General features: G+C 49.5%; 1 protein-coding gene across 2 annotated transcripts in view; it reads right to left on the reverse strand.

Annotated features, from left to right (window-relative positions):
- LOC137545155 (cystatin-B-like) overlaps window positions 1–14,807 on the reverse strand; it is a 34,082-nt gene extending 19,275 nt beyond the window's left edge. Inside the window, exons 1-3 of one of the 2 annotated variants that reach the window (XM_068266269.1) lie at window positions 14,775–14,807; window positions 13,886–13,976; window positions 10,564–10,665 (exon numbers count right to left, since the gene is read on the reverse strand). In XM_068266269.1, coding sequence (XP_068122370.1) covers window positions 10,564–10,665; window positions 13,886–13,954 — 171 coding nt within the window. In that variant the 5' untranslated portion in view covers window positions 13,955–13,976; window positions 14,775–14,807. Of the gene's footprint in view, window positions 1–10,563; window positions 10,666–13,885; window positions 14,014–14,774 lie in introns of those variants that run through there. The other variant, XM_068266268.1, reaches the window with a different exon arrangement.
- Between the last annotated feature and the right edge of the window lie 5,136 nt (window positions 14,808–19,943).

Below are 19,943 nucleotides of genomic sequence, written 5' to 3' on the forward strand. Positions count from 1 at the left end.
CCTTCCTCCCCTGTAATTAGCGGCAGTTTGTTTAATCCCACTGCCCGGGTGTTATGTAGTTATCGGCAGCCATGTGTCACCGCCCCCCGCAGTGTAATTAGCTACATCAGTATAATCTGATTGGCCCCCGCTGTGTAGTTTGCCGCTGCCATGTATTACCTGATTGTCCCCGGGCCCGCAGTGTAATTCGCCACATCAGCATAATCCATTGCGCCCCGCTGTGTTATTAGCAGCCATATCTCACCCGATCTCGGGAAGTCCGCGCTGCTTAGAGACCTCTCCTATGAGTCATTCTTTCCCCTAGTGCTGGCTTTTCATGTTGCGTCATTACAGGCGGCCGGCACTAGGGGAAAGAATGACTCATAGGAAAGGTCTCTAAGCAGCGCGGACTTCCCGAGATCGGGTGAGATATGGCTGCTAATAACACAGCGGGGCGCAATGGATTATGCTGATGTGGCGAATTACACTGCGGGCCCGGGGACAATCAGGTAATACATGGCAGCGGCAAACTACACAGCGGGGCCCAATCAGATTATACTGATGTAGCTAATTACACTGCGGGGGGCGGTGACACATGGCTGCCGAAAACTACATAACACCCGGGCAGTGGGATTGTACTGATGTAGCTAATTACGACTGCAGGGTATAGTAGGGGAGGAAGACATGGCAAAACAGCAGGCACAAACGCAGGATGCGGGGGGGAAGGGATAGCTGAGGACACAACAGGACAAGCATAGAACACGGGACAAGCTGGGGACACAGGGACAAACAGATTACACAAAAGGAACAAGCATAGCACATAGGGGGACAAGCTGAGGACACAGTTAGACAAGCCATGGACACAAAAGGACAAGCATAGCACACAGGGACAAACAGAGGAACAAGCATAGCACAAAGGGGGACAAGCTGGGGACAAACATAGGATACAGGGGGCACAAACAGAGGAGGATACAGGGGGGCAGATAGGGATACAGGAAGACACAAGGGGCATAGGAGGACACCGGGAGACACACAAAGTACAAGAGGGCTATAATAATTGCTGTGAGAACATCCACAAGATGCCCCTGGACCATAGACACACCAGGTTTACTATATTTTTTTTTTTCCCTGGTTTTTGCCCAATAAACCTGGGTGCGTCTTATGGTCCGGAGCGTCTTATAGTCCGAAAAATACTATATATCTATATCGGGTGTGTATGTATGTGCCGCGATCACTCGAAAACCCCTTGACCGATTTGAACGAAACTTGGTATGCAGATCCCTTACTACCTGGGATGATATGTTCTGGGGGTCTCGCGGCCCCCCTGCACACCTGGGCGGAGCTACAAACAGCAAATCAGATTTCACCCATTCAAGTCAATGGAAAAAATGTAAAAGGCTGCCATTCTCACAGTATTCAAGCCAGAGTCCCCACACTTGGCACAGTTGGTCACTTGGTGACTGAGGTTACAAATCCAGGAAAAGTGGGTGGAGCATGAAACAGCCAATCAAAATTCAGCCATTCATTTTAAATAGGAAAAAATACAGCCATTCTTACACTGTTAATCGCAGGGTTCTCAAACTTGCCACACTTTGTCACTGGGTGAATAAGATTAAGATTTTGGAAAGTGGGTGGAGCCTACAACAGCCAATCAAAATTCACCTATTGCGTTTAAAGGGGAATATTTAAACTGCTGCCATTCTTACACTGTTTATGGCAGAGGCTTCAGACTTGCTGCAGTCAGTCATTGGGTGACTGGGGTCCAAATTCACTAAAGGGGCGGGGCCACAAACAGCCAATCAGATTTCTTTGCTGGATAAACTGCTTCCATTCACACATTTTTTTTTATGCCAGGAACCTGAAAGCTCACAAAATTGGTAATTGAGTGACTGTGTGACAAGGTTACACAAAGTGGGTGGAGCCAAAAACACATTTTACTGGGAAAATATAAACTGCAGCCATTCTTACACTGTTAATGGCAGAGTTGTCAAACTTTGCACAGTTGGTCATTGAGTGAATGTGATTAAGATTTTGGAAAGTGGGTGGAGCCTACAACAGCCAATCAAAAGCCAACTTTTGATTTTCAAAGGGAATATTTAAACTGCAACCATTCTTATACTGTTAATAGTAGATGCCTCAAACCTGGTACAGCTGGTCATTGGGTGACTGGGGTTAAAATTCAGAAAGGGGTGGAGCCACAAACAGCCAATCAGATATATAAAGTATTGATACCAAGGACCCCAAAGCTGATAAACTTGGTAATTGAGTGACTATATGACAAGGTTACAAAAAGGGGGCGGTGCCAGAAACTTAATTTTTTACATGGCAGGGTTCCCAAACTTGATACAATTGGCCACTGGGTGCCTGGGATGATTATTCAGAAATGTGGGTGGAGCCTACAACAGCCAATCAAAATTCACCTATTGATTTTCATGGGGAATATTTACATTGCTACCATTCTTACACTGTTAATGGCAGAGGCATCAAACCTGATACAGTCAGTAATTGGGTGACTGGGGACCAAAATCACTAAAGGGGTGGAGCCACAAACAGCCAATCAGATTTGTTAGATTGATTTCAGCCATTCTGTTATTGGCAGCAGAGCTGGGACAAGGTCCTCCAGCACCCAAGGCTGAGACACCAAAGTGCGCCCCTCCATCCTTCCCACTCCAGCTGTTACACACTGATTGCTATTAGACTAAGAGGGCCACAGGGCCCACAACCTCCCCAACACCTTAATATCTAGTTATCTGGCTTGCAGTCACTGCTATGTATCCCCTTTTCTTATTTATTTCTGCTTCAAACACAATTAGGAATGACAGCTGAATGAATTGTGCGCCCCCTCCTACTCTGCGCCCTGAGGCTGGAGCCTCTCCAGCCTATGCCTCGGCCCGGCCCTGATTGGCAGGGTTCTCAAACTTGACACAGTTGGCCACTGGGTGACTAGGATTAATATTCAGAAAAGTGGGTGGAGTGTACAGCAGCCAATCAAAATTCATCTTTTGATTTTCAAGGGGAATATTTACATTGCTGCCATTCTTGCACTGTTAATGGCACAGATTATTATACAGAAAAGTGGGTGGAGTCTAAAAAAACAGAATTCACCTGTTGATTTTCAAAGGGAATATTAAAATTGCTGCCATTCTTGCACTGTTAATGGCACAAGCCTCAAACCTGATACAGTTGGTCATTGGGTCACTGGGGTTCAAATTCAGAAAAGGGGATAGAGGAGGCATGGGCAAACTTGGCCCTCCAGCTGTTGAGGAACTACAAGTCCCACAATGCATTGCAGGAGTCTGACAGCCACAGTCATGACTCATAAAGGCAAATGCATTGTGGGATTTGTAGTTTCTTAACAGCTGGAGGGCCAAGTTTGCCCAGGCCTGGGATAGAGCCACAAACAGCCAATCAGATGTGTTTCATTTCACTGGGAAAATACAAATTATTGATGCCAAGGACCCAAAGCTCACAAACATGGTCATTGAGTGACTGTGTGTCCAGTTTACAAAAAGTGGGCGGAGCCAAAACAAATTTCACTGGGAAAATGTAAACTGCAGCCCTTCTTCACTGTTAATGGCAGGGATCTCAAACTTTGCCAAGATGGTCACTGGGTGACTGAGATTAATATTCAGGGAAGTGGGTGGAGCCTATAATAGCCAATCAAAATTCACCTGTTGATTTTCAAAGGGAATATTTAAATTGCTGCCATTTTTACACTGGTAATAGCAGATCAGAGCAGTTTCTAGGCTAAATTTCACCCAGGGTGAGGGTGTAAAAATCGCCCCCCCCCACCCCCACCCCCATGGAGCCAGGCATAGGTGCCCGCAGTACAGGTTGAACAGGTTAGCTACGTAGGTGCCTCCAGTATAGGGTAGCCTGTATAGTTGCCCCCAGTGTAGGTTAGATAGGTAGGTGCCTGCTTTATAGGATATCTACCTTGGTGCCTCCAGTATAGGGTAGCCCGTATAGTTGCCACCAGTGTGGGTTAGATAGGTAGGTGCCCCCAGTATAGTTTAGATAGGTAGGTGCCCGCAGTATAGGTTAGATAGGTAGGTTCCCGCAGTATAGGTTAGATCGGTAGGTTCCCCCAGTATGGGTTAGATCGGTAGGTTCCCCCAGTTTGGGTTCGATAGGTAGGTTCCCCCAGTATAGGTTAGATAGGTAGGTCCCCCAGTATGGGTTAGATAGGTAGGTTCCTGCAGTTTAGGTTATATAGGTAGGTTCCCGCAGTATAGGATAGTTAGGTAGGTTCCCGCAGTATAGCTTGGCTAGGTAGGTTCCCGCAGTATAGGTTAGTTAGGTAGGTTCCTGCAGTATAGGTTAGTTAGGTAAGTTCCCGCAGTATAGGATAGTTAGGTAGGTTAACACAGTATAGCTTGGCTAGGTAGGTTCGCGCAGTATAGGTTAGTTAGGTAGGTAGGTTCCTGCAGTTTAGGTTAAATAGGTAGGTTCCTGCAGTTTAGGTTAGTTAGGTAGGTTCCCGCAGTTTAGGTTAGTTAGGTAGGTTCCCGCAGTATAGCTTGGCTAGGTAGGTTCCCGCAGTATAGGTTAGTTAGGTAGGTTCCTGCAGTATAGGTTAGTTAGGTAAGTTCCCGCAGTATAGGATAGTTAGGTAGGTTAACACAGTATAGCTTGGCTAGGTAGGTTCCCGCAGTATAGGTTAGTTAGGTAGGTAGGTTCCTGCAGTTTAGGTTAAATAGGTAGGTTCCTGCAGTTTAGGTTAAATAGGTAGGTTCCTGCAGTTTAGGTTAGTTAGGTAGGTTCCGGCAGTTTAGGTTAGTTAGGTAGGTGCCCCACAATACAGGTGTTAGGTAGGTTCCCACAGTTTAGGTTAGTTGGTATGGGCGGCATGAGTTAGGCGCAGGAGCGGGGGGGAGCGGACATAATAGTAATAACTCACCTGCTTCTGCCGAACCCGCGCTGCTTCAATGTCCTTCCTTTCCCGGCATCTATCTCATTAGTAACAGTGCTTCCTGTGATGACATGCGGTATGTCATCACAGGGGGCGCTGTTACCAGGCGACGGACGCCGGGAGAGGAAAGATATTGAAACTGCGGGGGAACGGATGAAGAAGATGAGTTATAACTATTATGTCCGTTCCCCCGCTCCGGCGCCCCCGCCTCCTGCCGTACAATAAAGCGCCCCGGGCGATTGCACGTATCGCACGCCCATAGAAACAGGGCTGTAGCAGATGCCTCAAACCTGCTATAGTTGGTCATTGGGTGACTGGGGTTCAAATGTTGGAGAGGGGCGCAGCCACAGACAGCCAATCTGATTTGTTTAATTTCTATGGGAATATACAAATTATTGATGCCAAAAACCCCAAAGCTCACAAACTTGGTCATTGAGTGTTCGTGCATAAGGGTTAGAAAAAGTGGGCAGAGCCAAAACCGGTCAAATACATACACAGGCGGGCAGTTCCACGTCATTAGTGGGTGGAGACAAATACAAATTTCACTGGGAAAATGTATACTGCAGCCATTCTTACACTGTTAATGGCTGGGTTCTCAAACCTTGCACAGTTGGTCACTGGGTGACTGGGTTAAATATTCAGAAAAGTGGTTGGAGCCTAAAAAAGTGAATCAAACTTCACCTATTGCTTCTCAAGGGGAATATTTAATTGCTGCCATTCTTGCACTGTTAATGGCACAGGCCTCAAACCTGCTACAGTTGGTCATTGGGTGACTGGGGTTCAAATTCAGAAAAGGGGGTGGAGCCACAAACAGCCAATCAGATTTTTTTCATTTCAGTGCAAATTATTGATTCCAAAGACCGCAAAGCTCACAAACTTGGTCATTGAGTAATTGTGTGTTAGGGTTAGAAAAAGTGGGCGGAGCCAACACTAGCCAAATACATACCCGGGCAACGCCGGGTAATCAGCTAGTAGTGAATAAATGGGAAACTTTTGGCTGAGAAGCACAGCTCAGTAACTTTGCAGACATTGTGCTGGGCTAGAATGACAGGGCAGGCACTGTGATTGCTGTGCAATATGATCCTCCTGCACTGCTCTAAAAAGCTTCACTTCTCCAATTTATGATGCGTGTTGGAGGTGAAAACAGGACACATTGGGCTCTATTCATAAAAGGTTACCGCAAGTTTTCCGCTCAAAACAGCGGACTTTCCCGACCATTTAGCAAAGTAAGCATTCATAAAAGCTGTTCCCGCATGAAAATCTACAATCCCCCAGCAGAGCGAGAAATTTCCGCCTTCTCCAGTGTTTTTCTAGATTTATCTAGAAAAAAGTAACAAAATGGCCATTCATAAAGATTAGAGGAAGCGGTATGTGGACGGGAAATACCGCTTCCTCTGATTTTGCGGATTACATACAAGTGAATGGGACAGACCTCCCAGAGAGAGCAGTGCACGGAGGGACTCTGCCGGCTGAAGTGTTTCCGCATGCCTTCCGACAGCTTACCGCCTGCCTTCAGCGGGAGATCTCCGCACTAGCATCGCAGCGGGCAAGATTTTTATAAATGCCCACCCAGAAGTCTAATATACCGCTGCGGTATTTTCCCTCCAGGAGTTTTTTTCGCCACAAATTTTTTTATGAATAGAGCCCTTTGAGGTGGGGAATGCTTTCTTTCTTTTTAAAATGATCCGGATTTTTTTTTCAATGATCCGATTTGAATCATTGAAAAGATCCGAACTTCCCATCTCTAATACAGAGCACCCTAATCCATTTGTGAAAAGGAAAATATTTCTCATGGTAAAGGGAGTATGGGCTACTGATTGGGATGATCAATCCTTGGTCATGGTTTCTCTTTAAGGACCACTATTGTGACAGTTTGTAGAAGTACACTTCTCCCAGAGTATAATACACTATAAATTACAGGTCTCCTACACATCCGTCACTAACAATAAATACAAATCTGACTGGTTTTAGACTAGTCAATCTCCTTATGGTGGGTTCTCAGTAGTTTGCATTTGAGGAAACTAATTTTGGCAGCTGGCTAAACTGCTGTCCATGAAGTGCTTTGAAAATGGAAAATCCTCAAGGAGAAAAACTAAGCCAAAACCTGATATTTTTACAGTGTAGGTGATATAGGATTTTTTTTTGTGTGGATTTTACTCCAGAAATGTATCTTATACATTGCATCTAAGTGACCTCTCTAGTTTGTCTGATCCCAAACATGGCTGTCTTGCTGCCAGATTTCCACATGATATGCCCAAGAGATTCCTCTCTGAGCTGGATCTAATACACACTGCACATATGGCACCACAAGAGACAGAAGAAACTGATGGGTGGTTAACAACCCTAGACTTAAATGAGAACCTATACTGAGAAAAAGGGTTACTTGGGGAGGAGGGAACATCCTGGCTCTGATTGAGACTTCCTCTCTCCCACAGTGGTCTCTCTAGGCCATTCCAAATAGTGGACAGGTAAATACTTACCCCTTCCCCCCTTACCCCCCCCCCCCCCCCCCCCCCCCCCCCCCCCCCCACGCAGGCACAGTTGTGGCTCTCAACTCCTATCAGGCAGAACTAGTCAATAGCAGTTGGGTTTGCTCTACTGTGCAGTAAAGCAGATGAAACTGGGATTTGCTATTCCTGCCTAGCCCAAGAGCCACTCCTGCACTGGAGCAGGGGAAGGTAAATCTTTTTGTTGGGTGAAAGATTACCTCCAGTGATAATTCACTAAAAATAGTGAGTATTCACTAAAAATGTACCAAGTGTGATAAATGTTTGATAAAAGTGCGGTTAAACAGGTGATAAAACTGTCAGTAATATGTACGGAAATAAAGCTTTTTTTAACCACTGTAGGGCAGCCCATATGCTTGCCGCCCATTACACAGAGACGGCCCAGGAAAGCCGGTCACATTTAACCACTTTGTCCTTCAATACAGTATATCTATGTTACGGCCAGAACCCGAAGTTTGGCCACTTCTAGTTCTGGCCGGCCACTTCGGGTTCTGGCCGGCCAATGTGCGAAGTGGCCGCTGCGGCCAATGTTAGAAATGGATTTATTCCTGTAACATTAATGTATCTTCTGGCCGCAGCGCAGCGGCCAAACGTAGAACAACTTAGTTAATTTATTGCAATTAAGCCGGCGGCAATGTAACAATTCAAGCCGCCGGCTTTTTATCTGCCTCTCTCTCTCTCTCCTCTTATGGGCAGCAGGCGGGGACACGCGTGTCCCAGAGAGTCGTTCGTCGCACCAGGAAAGCAGAGCGGGGAGGCTGCAGACATTGCTTCTGCCAGCACCCGCTCTGCAAGAACGGCAGGATTCCCCTGCCGCGACGAACGACTCCGGGGGGCACGCGTGTCCCCGCCGGCTGCCCATAGGAGAGCGAGAGAGGCGGGGGGGGGGGGGGATTCTGGAGAGAAAGGCAGAGAAAAAGCCGGCGGCTTGAATTGTTACATTGCCGCTGGCTGAATTGCATTAAATGAACTAAGTTGTTATACGTTTGGCCGCTGCGCTGGGGCCAGCAGATACATTAATGTCACAGGAATCAATCAATTTCTAACATTGGCCGCAGCGCAGTGGCCACTTCGCACATTGGCCGGCCAGAACCCGAAGTGGCCGGCAAGAACTAGAAGTGGCCAAACTTCAGGTTCTGGCCGTAACATCTACATCAGCTGTGGCTCTCTCCAAGCCACAGCGATGTAGATATACTGACCTGCTTGCAGCCCTGTTGTGCAGGAACAGGTGCGCTTCAGAGCGCACCTCCCGGCACTAATAGCTGCAATACTAATTGGTGAAAGGGAAAATGTTCCCTTGTAGCCAATTAGTAACCCCTCCACGGATGAACGATCACCGCTGTAGCAAACAGCGTGATCATTCATCTCTCCCCTCCGTGGTCAGATCTGCTAAAAAAAAAGATTAGAAAGCAGCCTGACTCACCTTTTCCTGTTCCAGCGACCAGCCTGCAGCCCGAGCCTCTGATCCCCGCTCTGCACACAGCCCTGTGATGCTGAATAGCAGAGTCCCGGCTTGATGACGTCATCAAGCCGGGACCCGGTAACCGGCATCACAGGGCTGCGTGCAGAGCGGCGATCGGAGGCTCGGGCTGCAGGCTGGTCGCTGGAACAGGAAAAGGTGAGTCAGGCTGCTTTCTAATCCTTTTTTTTTTTTTTAAAGCAGATCTGGCCACTGAGGGGGCTGCCTGGGTGGGGGGTGGGACATGTGGCTGGCCCTTATGGGGGTTGTTGAGCCCGGGTGGGAGGGAAAAATGTGCAGCTGGGGGGGGGGATAAAGTAAGAGGGGGTACAATTTTATTTAATGTGCATCATTTTATACTGGGGGTAGATCTGGCTATAATGGTGGGGGGTGGGCCCTAATCCAGGGTGCACCCGCTAATCCTGAGGGCGCATCTGGCTATAATGGGGGACCACTATTCCTGGGGACACATTTAGTTATGAGGGGCAGTAATCCTGGGGATACATCTGTCTGTCTACTGGGAGGTGCCAAACAGAGGACACATCGGGCTATACTGGGGGTGACTGATATTGGGGACACATCTGGCTATAGGGGGGAGGGGGGTCTGATACTCGGGACACATTTTGCTATCTATACTGGGGGAGATAATACTGGTGACATGTTTTATCTTCTGTGGCACTTTTTATTTTTAAACTGGAATTGATAAAAACTGAGCAAAAATGCATTTTTTTCATTTTTCTCCTTTCCCCCATTAAAATGCATAGAAAACTTTTTTGGTCTAGGGACAAAATACCCGCCAATGAAAGTCTAGTTTGTCCTGAAAAAAACGATACCTAGATCATTTAGGTGTCGTAAATAGGGATAAAGTTATGGCTGATTAAAGAGGGACACCGCTAAAGTGTCAAAACTGCTCTGGTCAATAAGGGGAAAACAAGGTCTGGATGCGAAGTGGTTAAAGTGGGACCTTAACTCTTGCGCAGGACAGAATGAAAACATATATAAATGCACCCCGTATGTATATAATTTAGCCTGTCTAATTCCCCCTCATCTGTGAATAATCACAACTGTAATTTTAGCTCTCAGCTGTGCCAGCTGGCTGCCTCAGCAGAGCAGCTAATGTGTAGCATTGCCGCTGGCTTCATTTCATTAAATTGACTAACGTTTGCTACATTTTGCCAGAGACGGCTAAGAAAATACATTCAGCTTAACAGGAAACATTCCATTTCTAACATTGGCCGCAGCGCAGTGGCCACTTCGCACATTGACCGACTAGAACGCGAAGTGGCCACACTTTGGGTTCTGGCCGTAACATATATACAAAACAGCTTTTCCTTATGAGTTGACTCAAAATTATGACTCTTAATTCAAAATTATGAGTCGAATGCAGAAATGTTGTGTGCATTTGAAATCGCCATTCAAGATCACGGCCAATCGCAAATGATGATTTTGAGGTTGAAAATGCCACTTTCGGTCGTAATTATGGCTGATTGTAATCTTAAGGTCGTAATGAGCAACCCTACTAGCCAGTACATATTCAGTAGGAGACCTTGGGCAAGACTCCCTAGGACTGCTACTGACTATAGAGCGCTACCTAGTGGCTGCAGCTCTGGCTCTTGGAGTCTGCCAGGAGAAAAGCGCAATGTAAATGTTATTTCTCTTGTCACTAATGGTCAGTGAAATCCATGTTAAATGTTCTGCCAATTTACCTTAATGAAGTAGTTTGTTCCCTGGACAACTTGCGTCTTGTACGAAACGGCTTGAAAAGTGTCGAAATTCAGGCCAGATTTCTGGGTCACCTGTTCTTTGAACTAGATGAGAAAAAACATGCGTGAGGATCCAACATTCATCTCCGAACTGATCACAAAACTGCCTAAAGGCTCATACACACGTCCAGCTTAAAGGACACCCGAGGTGAAAATAAACTAAAACTAATGAAATAAACAATTGTATCTATCTTCCTTCTACTAAAAATGACTTTTTAGGATATTCCACAGTTTTATTTTATATTTAAATCTACTTTAAGTTTTTCTGTTTCATTGTTTCTGCTCAATGACCCATTCATTAAAGTATGCCAGAGCTAAAATCTATGAAATATTGACACCCCCCCCCCCCCTTTTTTTTTTATAATCTCTTTCCTGCTTTCAAGCCATTTTCTGCATGGAAAGTGTTTTATAGTTGTAATTTATTATCAGTGAGGGTCACACTGTAGTCTGACCCAGTCCTGACTCAGTGAGGAACTGCCACTTACAGTCATACCTAATGTTTAAAGGGAACCTGAACTGAGTAAAATTATTTAAAATAAACACATAGGGCTTGATTCATCATCTGTAGTGCGCCCTATGCACGCCCTACATAGCAGTGTGCGCTGCCATGTAAGGACTGCGCCTTCCTTAGTTATGCGCATTACAATGCGCAAAGCAATGTGCATAACATTAACAGTGGGTGACCCGGCTTCTGTGAAGTATCTGGGCCACCGACAGTTAATGTTATGCGCATTGCTGCGCGCATGCACGTAACTAAGGAAGGCGCAGTCCTTACATGGCAGCGCACACTGCTATGTAAGGTGTGCATAGAGCGCACAACGGATCATTAAGCTACGCTTCTAAAGCAGTGCGGCTTGGTGAATCGCCGAAAGAGGGACAGTTGTGAGCTATGCAGTGTAATGCCACTCCAGTCTCTATAGAACTACAAGTCTCAGCATGCATCTCAGTCATATCACGACTCCAGTCTCTGCTGAGCTACTGGTCCCAGCATGCACCGCAGTGATGTCACACCAGCCTCTATAGAACTACAAGTCCCAGCATGCACTGCAGTGATGTCACACCAGCCTCTATAGAACTACAAGTCCCAGCATGCACTGCAGTGATGTCACACCAGCCTCTATAGAACTACACGTCCCAGGATGCACTGCAGTGATGTCACTGCAGTCTGTATAGAGTTACAGGTCTCAGCAGGTCCCCCCCATGTCTCACCGTGTTACAGATGTTCTGCACCTTCTGGTTTGCAGGTTTCAGAGTCCCCCACACCTGGGCATGGCTGATGAGCGCAGGCACTGTATGGCTGACTGTATGTACCAGGGTGGGCTGTACTATGGCTGGATGTACCAGGGTGGGCTGTACTATGGCTGGATGTGAGGTGGGCTGTACTATAGCTGGATGTGCTGTATATACCGGGGTGGGCTGGATGTGGAGGAGGAGCACATTCCAGGCAGGACAGGCGGGTCCACTATGGCCCGGTTCACATTAGCGGTGGCTATCCGGAATAGCCGTGCCGGAGCCGCACCGCATGCTGGCCGGACGAAACGGACGCACGGCATAGCAATGTAAGTCTATGCCAGGGTTCACATGTGTCCGTTTCGTCCGGACCGGAGACGGACCGGATCCGGACTCCGGTGTCCGTTCCAACATGCGCTATTTTTTGGTCCGGCTCCTCCGGCAGCCGTATCCGGGGCGGAGCCGGACTGCACCATCCGGCCAATGGAAACCAATGAGAACCGGAGAGCGCACAACACACTGGCAAAAAATCCGGATGTTCTACCCCACTTCCTATGAGGATTGTTGCGGCGATATTGTATCGGGGACACATGGGCAACCATTTTGGAGTGGAGCAGCACGAGCTGGAGATGTTGGCAGCATTTTTGGAGGTGGAGGTGAGTGCTAAACAGCGGAGGGCCTGATTCCACAGGTCCCCCTTCTGCTGACCTCCCAGACCCCAACATTTTTTTTTGTTTTTATACAGGTTGTTATCTCTTTAAGAATCCGGATCCGGACCGCAACCGTGTTCATACCGCACGGAAACCGTATGCAACCGGACCGGATCCGGACAGGAAACGTACGGTTTAGGTCCGATCCGGCTCCGGTGCGGTCCGGACATCCGGTGCGGTTTTTGCAAAACCGCAAGTGTGAACCGGGCCTTAGTGTGACTCAATCTATGGAAGTTCAGCACAATCATCAGCTTTTCCCAGGAATTGCCTCATCTATCCGGCTGCATTGTCCTGTGTTACCCTGAGCAGCAATGTCCCCTCCTGTGTCCTATGGATAGGAGACGCTATAATACTCTGCTGAATATTTACTGCTGTATAACCCAGAAAGCAACACAGAACTGAAACCAGCATGCACTGCATTAATGTCTCTATAGAACTGCAAGTCCCAGCATGCACTGCAGTCATATCACTCCAGTCTCTGCTGAGCTACAGCTCCCAGCATGCACTGCAGTGATGTCACACCAGTCTCCATAGAACTACAAGTCCCAGCATGCACTGCAGTGATGTCACACCAGCCTCTATAGAACTTCAGGTCCCAGCATGCACTGCAGTGATGTCACTCCAGTCTCTGCTGAGCTACAGGTCCCGGCATGCGCTGCAGTGATGTCACTCCAGTCTCTGCTGAGCTACAGGTCCCAGCATGCGCTGCAGTGATGTCACTCCAGTCTCTGCTGAGCTACAGCTACCAGCATGCACTGCAGTGATGTCACTCCAGTCTCTGCTGAGCTACAGGTCCCAGCATGCACTGCAGTGATGTCACTCCAGTCTCTGCTGAGCTACAGGTCCCAGAATGCGCCGCAGTGATGTGACTCCAGTCTCTGCTGAGCTACAGGTCCCAGCATGCACTGCAGTGATGTCACTCCAGTCTCTGCTGAGCTACAGCTCCCAGCATGCGCCGCAGTGATGTCACTCCAGTCTCTGCTGAGCTACAGGTCCCAGCATGCGCTGCAGTGATGTCACTCCAATCTCTGCTGAGCTACAGGTCCCACTCCCAGCATGCGCCACAGTGATGTCACTCCAGTCTCTGCTGAGCTACAGGTCCTAGCATGCGCCGCAGTGATGTCACTCCAGTCTCTGCTGAGCTACAGCTCCCAGCATGCACTGCAGTGATGTCACACCAGTCTCCATAGAACTACAAGTCCCAGCATGCACTGCAGTGATGTCACACCAGCCTCTATAGAACTACAAGTCCCAGGATGCACTGTAGTGATGTCACTGCAGTCTGTATAGAGTTACAGGTCTCAGCAGGTCCCCCCATGTCTCACCGTGTTACAGATGTTCTGCACCTTCTGGTTTGCAGGTTTCAGGTTTCCGAGTCCCCCACACCTGGGCATGGCTGATGAGCGCAGGCACTGTATGGCTGTTAGTGTTGTCCGGATCATGAACGATTCGGATCTTTGATCCGAATCTATTTTATGAGTCGATCATCCGAATCATCAAAATGAGTGATTCGGATCGCAAAAGGGGCGGGGCCAGGAGCGACACGCCCCCTCTCAGCGGGCAGCGGGGTCTTGGAAGCAGAGCAGAGATGGATCGCTCTGTTAAAAGGGAGGCAGCCTTGCAGGGAGAAAGGTAGATGAGAGAGAGGGGACATCGGTGCCACTGCCAGATATGTGTAGAGCACACATACTGGCTGCAATGTGCTGCTCATTACAGGCTGGCTGTTCCTTAGTTGTACACAGTGATCACATTGGAAGCTTTTGGCTCAGCACAGCTCAGTAACTTTGCAGACACTGTGATTGAAAGGCAATATAATCCTCCTGCACTCGGCACTAAACAGCTGCACTTATCTTCTGGGAATGCTTTCTTTCACTGTGCGACCTTTTCTTTCAAAGTGTACAAATGAACATATAGGTGAAATATATGTAAAGCATGTGATTGCAGCATGTGGGTATTACGTGCAAACATTTCTGCTCTCTGCTCGTCCCTCCTCCCTTCTCTGTCCACTCCCTGCCCTCTGTCCATCTTCTCCCCTTCTCTGTGTGTCCATCCCCCTCCCCTTCTCCTGTCCACAGACCTGTCCTGCTGTTCATTTCACCCCCGAATGCTTACGGTAGTAAAATGATCCGAGATTCGGATCAAAGATCCGGATCTCTTCAATGATCCGATTCGAATCATCCGGATCATTGAAAAGATCCGAACTTCCCATCTCTAATGGCTGTATGTACCAGGGTGGGCTGAACTATGGCTGGATGTGCTGTATATACCGGGGTGGGCTGTACTATGGCTGGATGTTGGGGGGGGGGCTGTACTATAACTGGATGTGCTGTATGTACCGGGGTGGGCTGTACTATGGCTGGATGTGGAGGGAGGAGCACGTTCCAGGCAGGACAGGCGGGTCCACTATGTGTGACTCAATCTATGGAAGTTCAGCACAATCATCAGCTTTTCCCAGGAATTGCCTCATCTATCCGGCTGCATTGTCCTGTGTTACCCTGAGCTGAGCAGCAATGTCCCCTCCTGTGTCCTATGGATAGGAGACGCTATAATACTCTGCTGAATATTTACTGCTGTATAACCCAGAAAGCAACACAGAACTGAAACCAGCATGCACTGCATTAATGTCTCTATAGAACTGCAAGTCCCAGCATGCACCGCAGTCATATCACTCCAGTCTCTGCTGAGCTACAGCTCCCAGCATGCACTGCAGTGATGTCACACCAGTCTCCATAGAACTACAAGTCCCAGCATGCACTGCAGTGATGTCACACCAGCCTCTATAGAACTTCAGGTCCCAGCATGCAGTGCAGTGATGTCACTCCAGTCTCTGCTGAGCTACAGGTCCCGGCATGCGCTGCAGTGATGTCACTCCAGTCTCTGCTGAGCTACAGGTCCCAGCATGCGCTGCAGTGATGTCACTCCAGTCTCTGCTGAGCTACAGCTACCAGCATGCACTGCAGTGATGTCACTCCAGTCTCTGCTGAGCTACAGGTCCCAGCATGCACTGCAGTGATGTCACTCCAGTCTCTGCTGAGCTACAGGTCCCAGCATGCACTGCAGTGATGTCACTCCAGTCTCTGCTGAGCTACAGGTCCCAGCATGCGCCGCAGTGATGTGACTCCAGTCTCTGCTGAGCTACAGGTCCCAGCATGCACTGCAGTGATGTCACTCCAGTCTCTGCTGAGCTACAGCTCCCAGCATGCGCCGCAGTGATGTCACTCCAGTCTCTGCTGAGCTACAGGTCCCAGCATGCGCTGCAGTGATGTCACTCCAGTCTCTGCTGAGCTACAGCTCCCAGCATGCGCCGCAGTGATGTCACTCCAGTCTCTGCTGAGCTACAGGTCCCAGCATGCGCTGCAGTGATGTCACTCCAATCTCTGCTGAGCTACAGGTCCCACTCCCAGCATGCGCCACAGTGATGTCACTCCAGTCTCTGCTGAGCTACAGGTCCTAGCATGCGCCGCAGTGATGTCACTCCAGTCTCTGCTGAGCTACAGCTCCCAGCATGCACTGCAGTGATGTCACACCAGTCTCCATAGAACTACAAGTCCCAGCATGAACTGCAGTGATGTCACACCAGCCTCTATAGAACTTCAGGTCCCAGCATGCACTGCAGTGATGTCACTCCAGTCTCTGCTGAGCTACAGGTCCCGGCATGCGCTGCAGTGATGTCACTCCAGTCTCTGCTGAGCTACAGCTCCCAGCATGCGCCGCAGTGATGTCACTCCAGTCTCTGCTGAGCTACAGGTCCCACTCCCAGCATGCGCCACAGTGATGTCACTCCAGTCTCTGCTGAGCTACAGGTCCTAGCATGCGCCGCAGTGATGTCACTCCAGTCTCTGCTGAGCTACAGCTCCCAGCATGCGCTGCAGTGATGTCACTCCAGTCTCTGCTGGGCTACAGGTCCCAGCATGCGCTGCAGTGATGTCACTCCAGTCTCTGCTGAGCTACAGGTCCCAGCATGCGCTGCAGTGATGTCACTCCAGTCTCTGCTGAGCTACAGGTCCCAGGATGCGCTGCAGTGATGTCACTCCAGTCTCTGCTGAGCTACAGGTCCCAGCATGCGCCGCAGTGATGTCACTCCAGTCTCTGCTGAGCTACAGCTCCCAGCATGCGCCGCAGTGATGTCACTCCAGTCTCTGCTGAGCTACAGCTCCCAGCATGCGCCGCAGTGATGTCACTCCAGTCTCTGCTGAGCTACAGGTCCCAGCATGCACTGCAGTGATGTCACTCCAGTCTCTGCTGAGCTACAGGTCCCAGCATGCGCCGCAGTGATGTGACTCCAGTCTCTGCTGAGTATCACGATCTGTTCCTGCTGGTGACGTTTGTGAACTGTATGGACTTCCTCTGTTCACCAGCAGATGTCCCCTCTCATTTCAAGAACATTGTACATTCCTCCTGAAGTTCCCTCTGCCCACCAGCAGAGGTCTCTGTATTCAAGAACTGTGTCTCTGCAGCCTTGGAAGAGGTCACATGACCATGCTGCAGAGTATAAAAGTCCAGCTACAACAGAACACTGTTGCTAGTTCATTGGTGATGATAGCCTAGAGCCTGTGTTCTGGTCCTTTCCCTGTTACCTGATTCCTGTTACCTGTAACCTGTCTGCCTGTTACCTGATTGTTTGATTCCCTGGTTTATGATATTGGCTTTGTCTGACTATTCTTCTGCTCACTGATTGTATTGCTTGATGTCCTGGTGTCTGATCTCGGCTTGTTGACTAACCTATTGCCTGCTGCATATGTCCTGCGCTTGGTTGTATATTATCCTGTGTATATATTAGTTAGTTAGCTTAGTTAGACAGGGTTCGGGGTTCACTGTGTGCACACTGTATATATTATTATTGGATTGTGTACGTCTGATCGCAAGACAATTGCCTGCAATCATATTGCTAGTTGTACAATTCATTTGTATTTATGTTCATGCACCAATTGCAGCATCACTTGTGTATATATCCTGTCCTTGTAAATAAATCATTACTTTATTTCACATTTACCCTGGTTTTGGTCTTCAGTATTTCCACATTAAGTGACATTCTGCATTCAGTGCAAATCTGTGTGCACTGCTCGTTACACTGAGCTACAGGTCCCAGCATGCACTGCAGTGATGTCACTCCAGTCTCTGCTGAGCTACAGCTCCCAGCATGCGCCGCAGTGATGTCACTCCAGTCTCTGCTGAGCTACAGGTCCCAGCATGCGCTGCAGTGATGTCACTCCAATCTCTGCTGAGCTACAGGTCCCACTCCCAGCATGCGCCACAGTGATGTCACTCCAGTCTCTGCTGAGCTACAGGTCCTAGCATGCGCCGCAGTGATGTCACTCCAGTCTCTGCTGAGCTACAGCTCCCAGCATGCACTGCAGTGATGTCACACCAGTCTCCATAGAACTACAAGTCCCAGCATGAACTGCAGTGATGTCACACCAGCCTCTATAGAACTTCAGGTCCCAGCATGCACTGCAGTGATGTCACTCCAGTCTCTGCTGAGCTACAGGTCCCGGCATGCGCTGCAGTGATGTCACTCCAGTCTCTGCTGAGCTACAGCTCCCAGCATGCGCCGCAGTGATGTCACTCCAGTCTCTGCTGAGCTACAGGTCCCAGCATGCACTGCAGTGATGTCACTCCAGTCTCTGCTGAGCTACAGGTCCCAGCATGCACTGCAGTGATGTCACTCCAGTCTCTGCTGAGCTACAGGTCCCAGCATGCATTGCAGTGATGTCACTCCAGTCTCTGCTGAGCTACAGGTCCCAGCATGCGCCGCAGTGATGTGACTCCAGTCTCTGCTGAGCTACAGGTCCCAGCATGCACTGCAGTGATGTCACTCCAGTCTCTGCTGAGCTACAGGTCCCAGCATGCGCTGCAGTGATGTCACTCCAGTCTCTGCTGAGCTACAGGTCCCACTCCCAGCATGCGCCACAGTGATGTCACTCCAGTCTCTGCTGAGCTACAGGTCCTAGCATGCGCCGCAGTGATGTCACTCCAGTCTCTGCTGAGCTACAGCTCCCAGCATGCGCTGCAGTGATGTCACTCCAGTCTCTGCTGGGCTACAGGTCCCAGCATGCGCTGCAGTGATGTCACTCCAGTCTCTGCTGAGCTACAGGTCCCAGCATGCGCTGCAGTGATGTCACTCCAGTCTCTGCTGAGCTACAGGTCCCAGCATGCGCCGCAGTGATGTCACTCCAGTCTCTGCTGAGCTACAGCTCCCAGCATGCGCCGCAGTGATGTCACTCCAGTCTCTGCTGAGCTACAGGTCCCAGCATGCGCCGCAGTGATGTCACTCCAGTCTCTGCTGAGCTACAGGTCCTAGCATGCGCCGCAGTGATGTCACTCCAGTCTCTGCTGACCTACAGGTCCCAGCATGCACTGCAGTCATATCACTCCAGTCTCTGCTGAGCCACAGGTCCCAGCATGCACTGCAGTGATGTCACTCTAGTCTCTGCTGAGCTACAGGTCCCAGCATGCGCCACAGTGATGTTTCTCCAGTCTCTGCTGAGCTACAGCTCCCAGCATGCACTGCAATCATATCACTCCAGTCTCTGCTAAGCTACAGGTCCCAGCATGCACTGCAGTGATGTCACACCAGCCTCTGCTGAGCTACAGGTCCCAGCATGCACTGCAGTGATGTCACTCCAGCCTCTGCAGAGCTACAGCTCCCCGCATGCGCTGCAGTGATGTCACTCCAGCCTCTGCTGAGCTACAGCTCCCAGCATGCACTGAAGTGATGTCACTCCAGTCTCTTCTGAGCTACAGGTCCCAGCATGCACTGCAGTGATGTTACTCCAGTCTCTGCTGAGCAACAGGTCCCAGCATGCACTGCAGTGATGTCACTCCAGTCTCTGCTGAGCAACAGGTCCCAGCATGCGCTGCAGTGATGTCACTCCAGTCTCTGCTGAGCTACAGTTCCCAGCATGCACTGCAGTGATGTCACTCCAGTCTCTTCTGAGCTACAGGTCCCAGCATGCACTGCAGTGATGTCACTCCAGTCTCTGCTGAGCAACAGGTCCCAGCATGCGCTGCAGTGATGTCACTCCAGCCTCTGCTGAGCTACAGGTCCCAGCATGCACTGCAGTGATGTCACTCCAGTCTCTGCTGAGCAACAGGTCCCAGCTAGGGTTGCCAGGTGTCCGGTTGTACACCGGACAGTCCGGTTTTTGTGCGCTGTGTCCGGTGCAAAAAGGCATGCTAAACCGGACAATTAAGTTGTCCGGTTTAGAGCCCCCCCCCCCCCCGCAGCACAGGAGGAGAACAGCGCAGCAGAGAGAGAGCTGGGAGCAGCGGTGGAGAAGGGGGGCAATCTCCCCCCCCTTCCTTCACCTTAGGGTGCTCTCTCTCCCCCGCTGTCTCCTCCAGGATGATGTGCAGGCTGGCGAGTGGCTGCAGGCGGAACTT

The sequence above is a fragment of the Hyperolius riggenbachi genome, chromosome 2 (assembly GCF_040937935.1).
Source record: "Hyperolius riggenbachi isolate aHypRig1 chromosome 2, aHypRig1.pri, whole genome shotgun sequence".
In the NCBI taxonomy this organism is placed as follows: Eukaryota; Metazoa; Chordata; class Amphibia; order Anura; family Hyperoliidae; genus Hyperolius; species Hyperolius riggenbachi.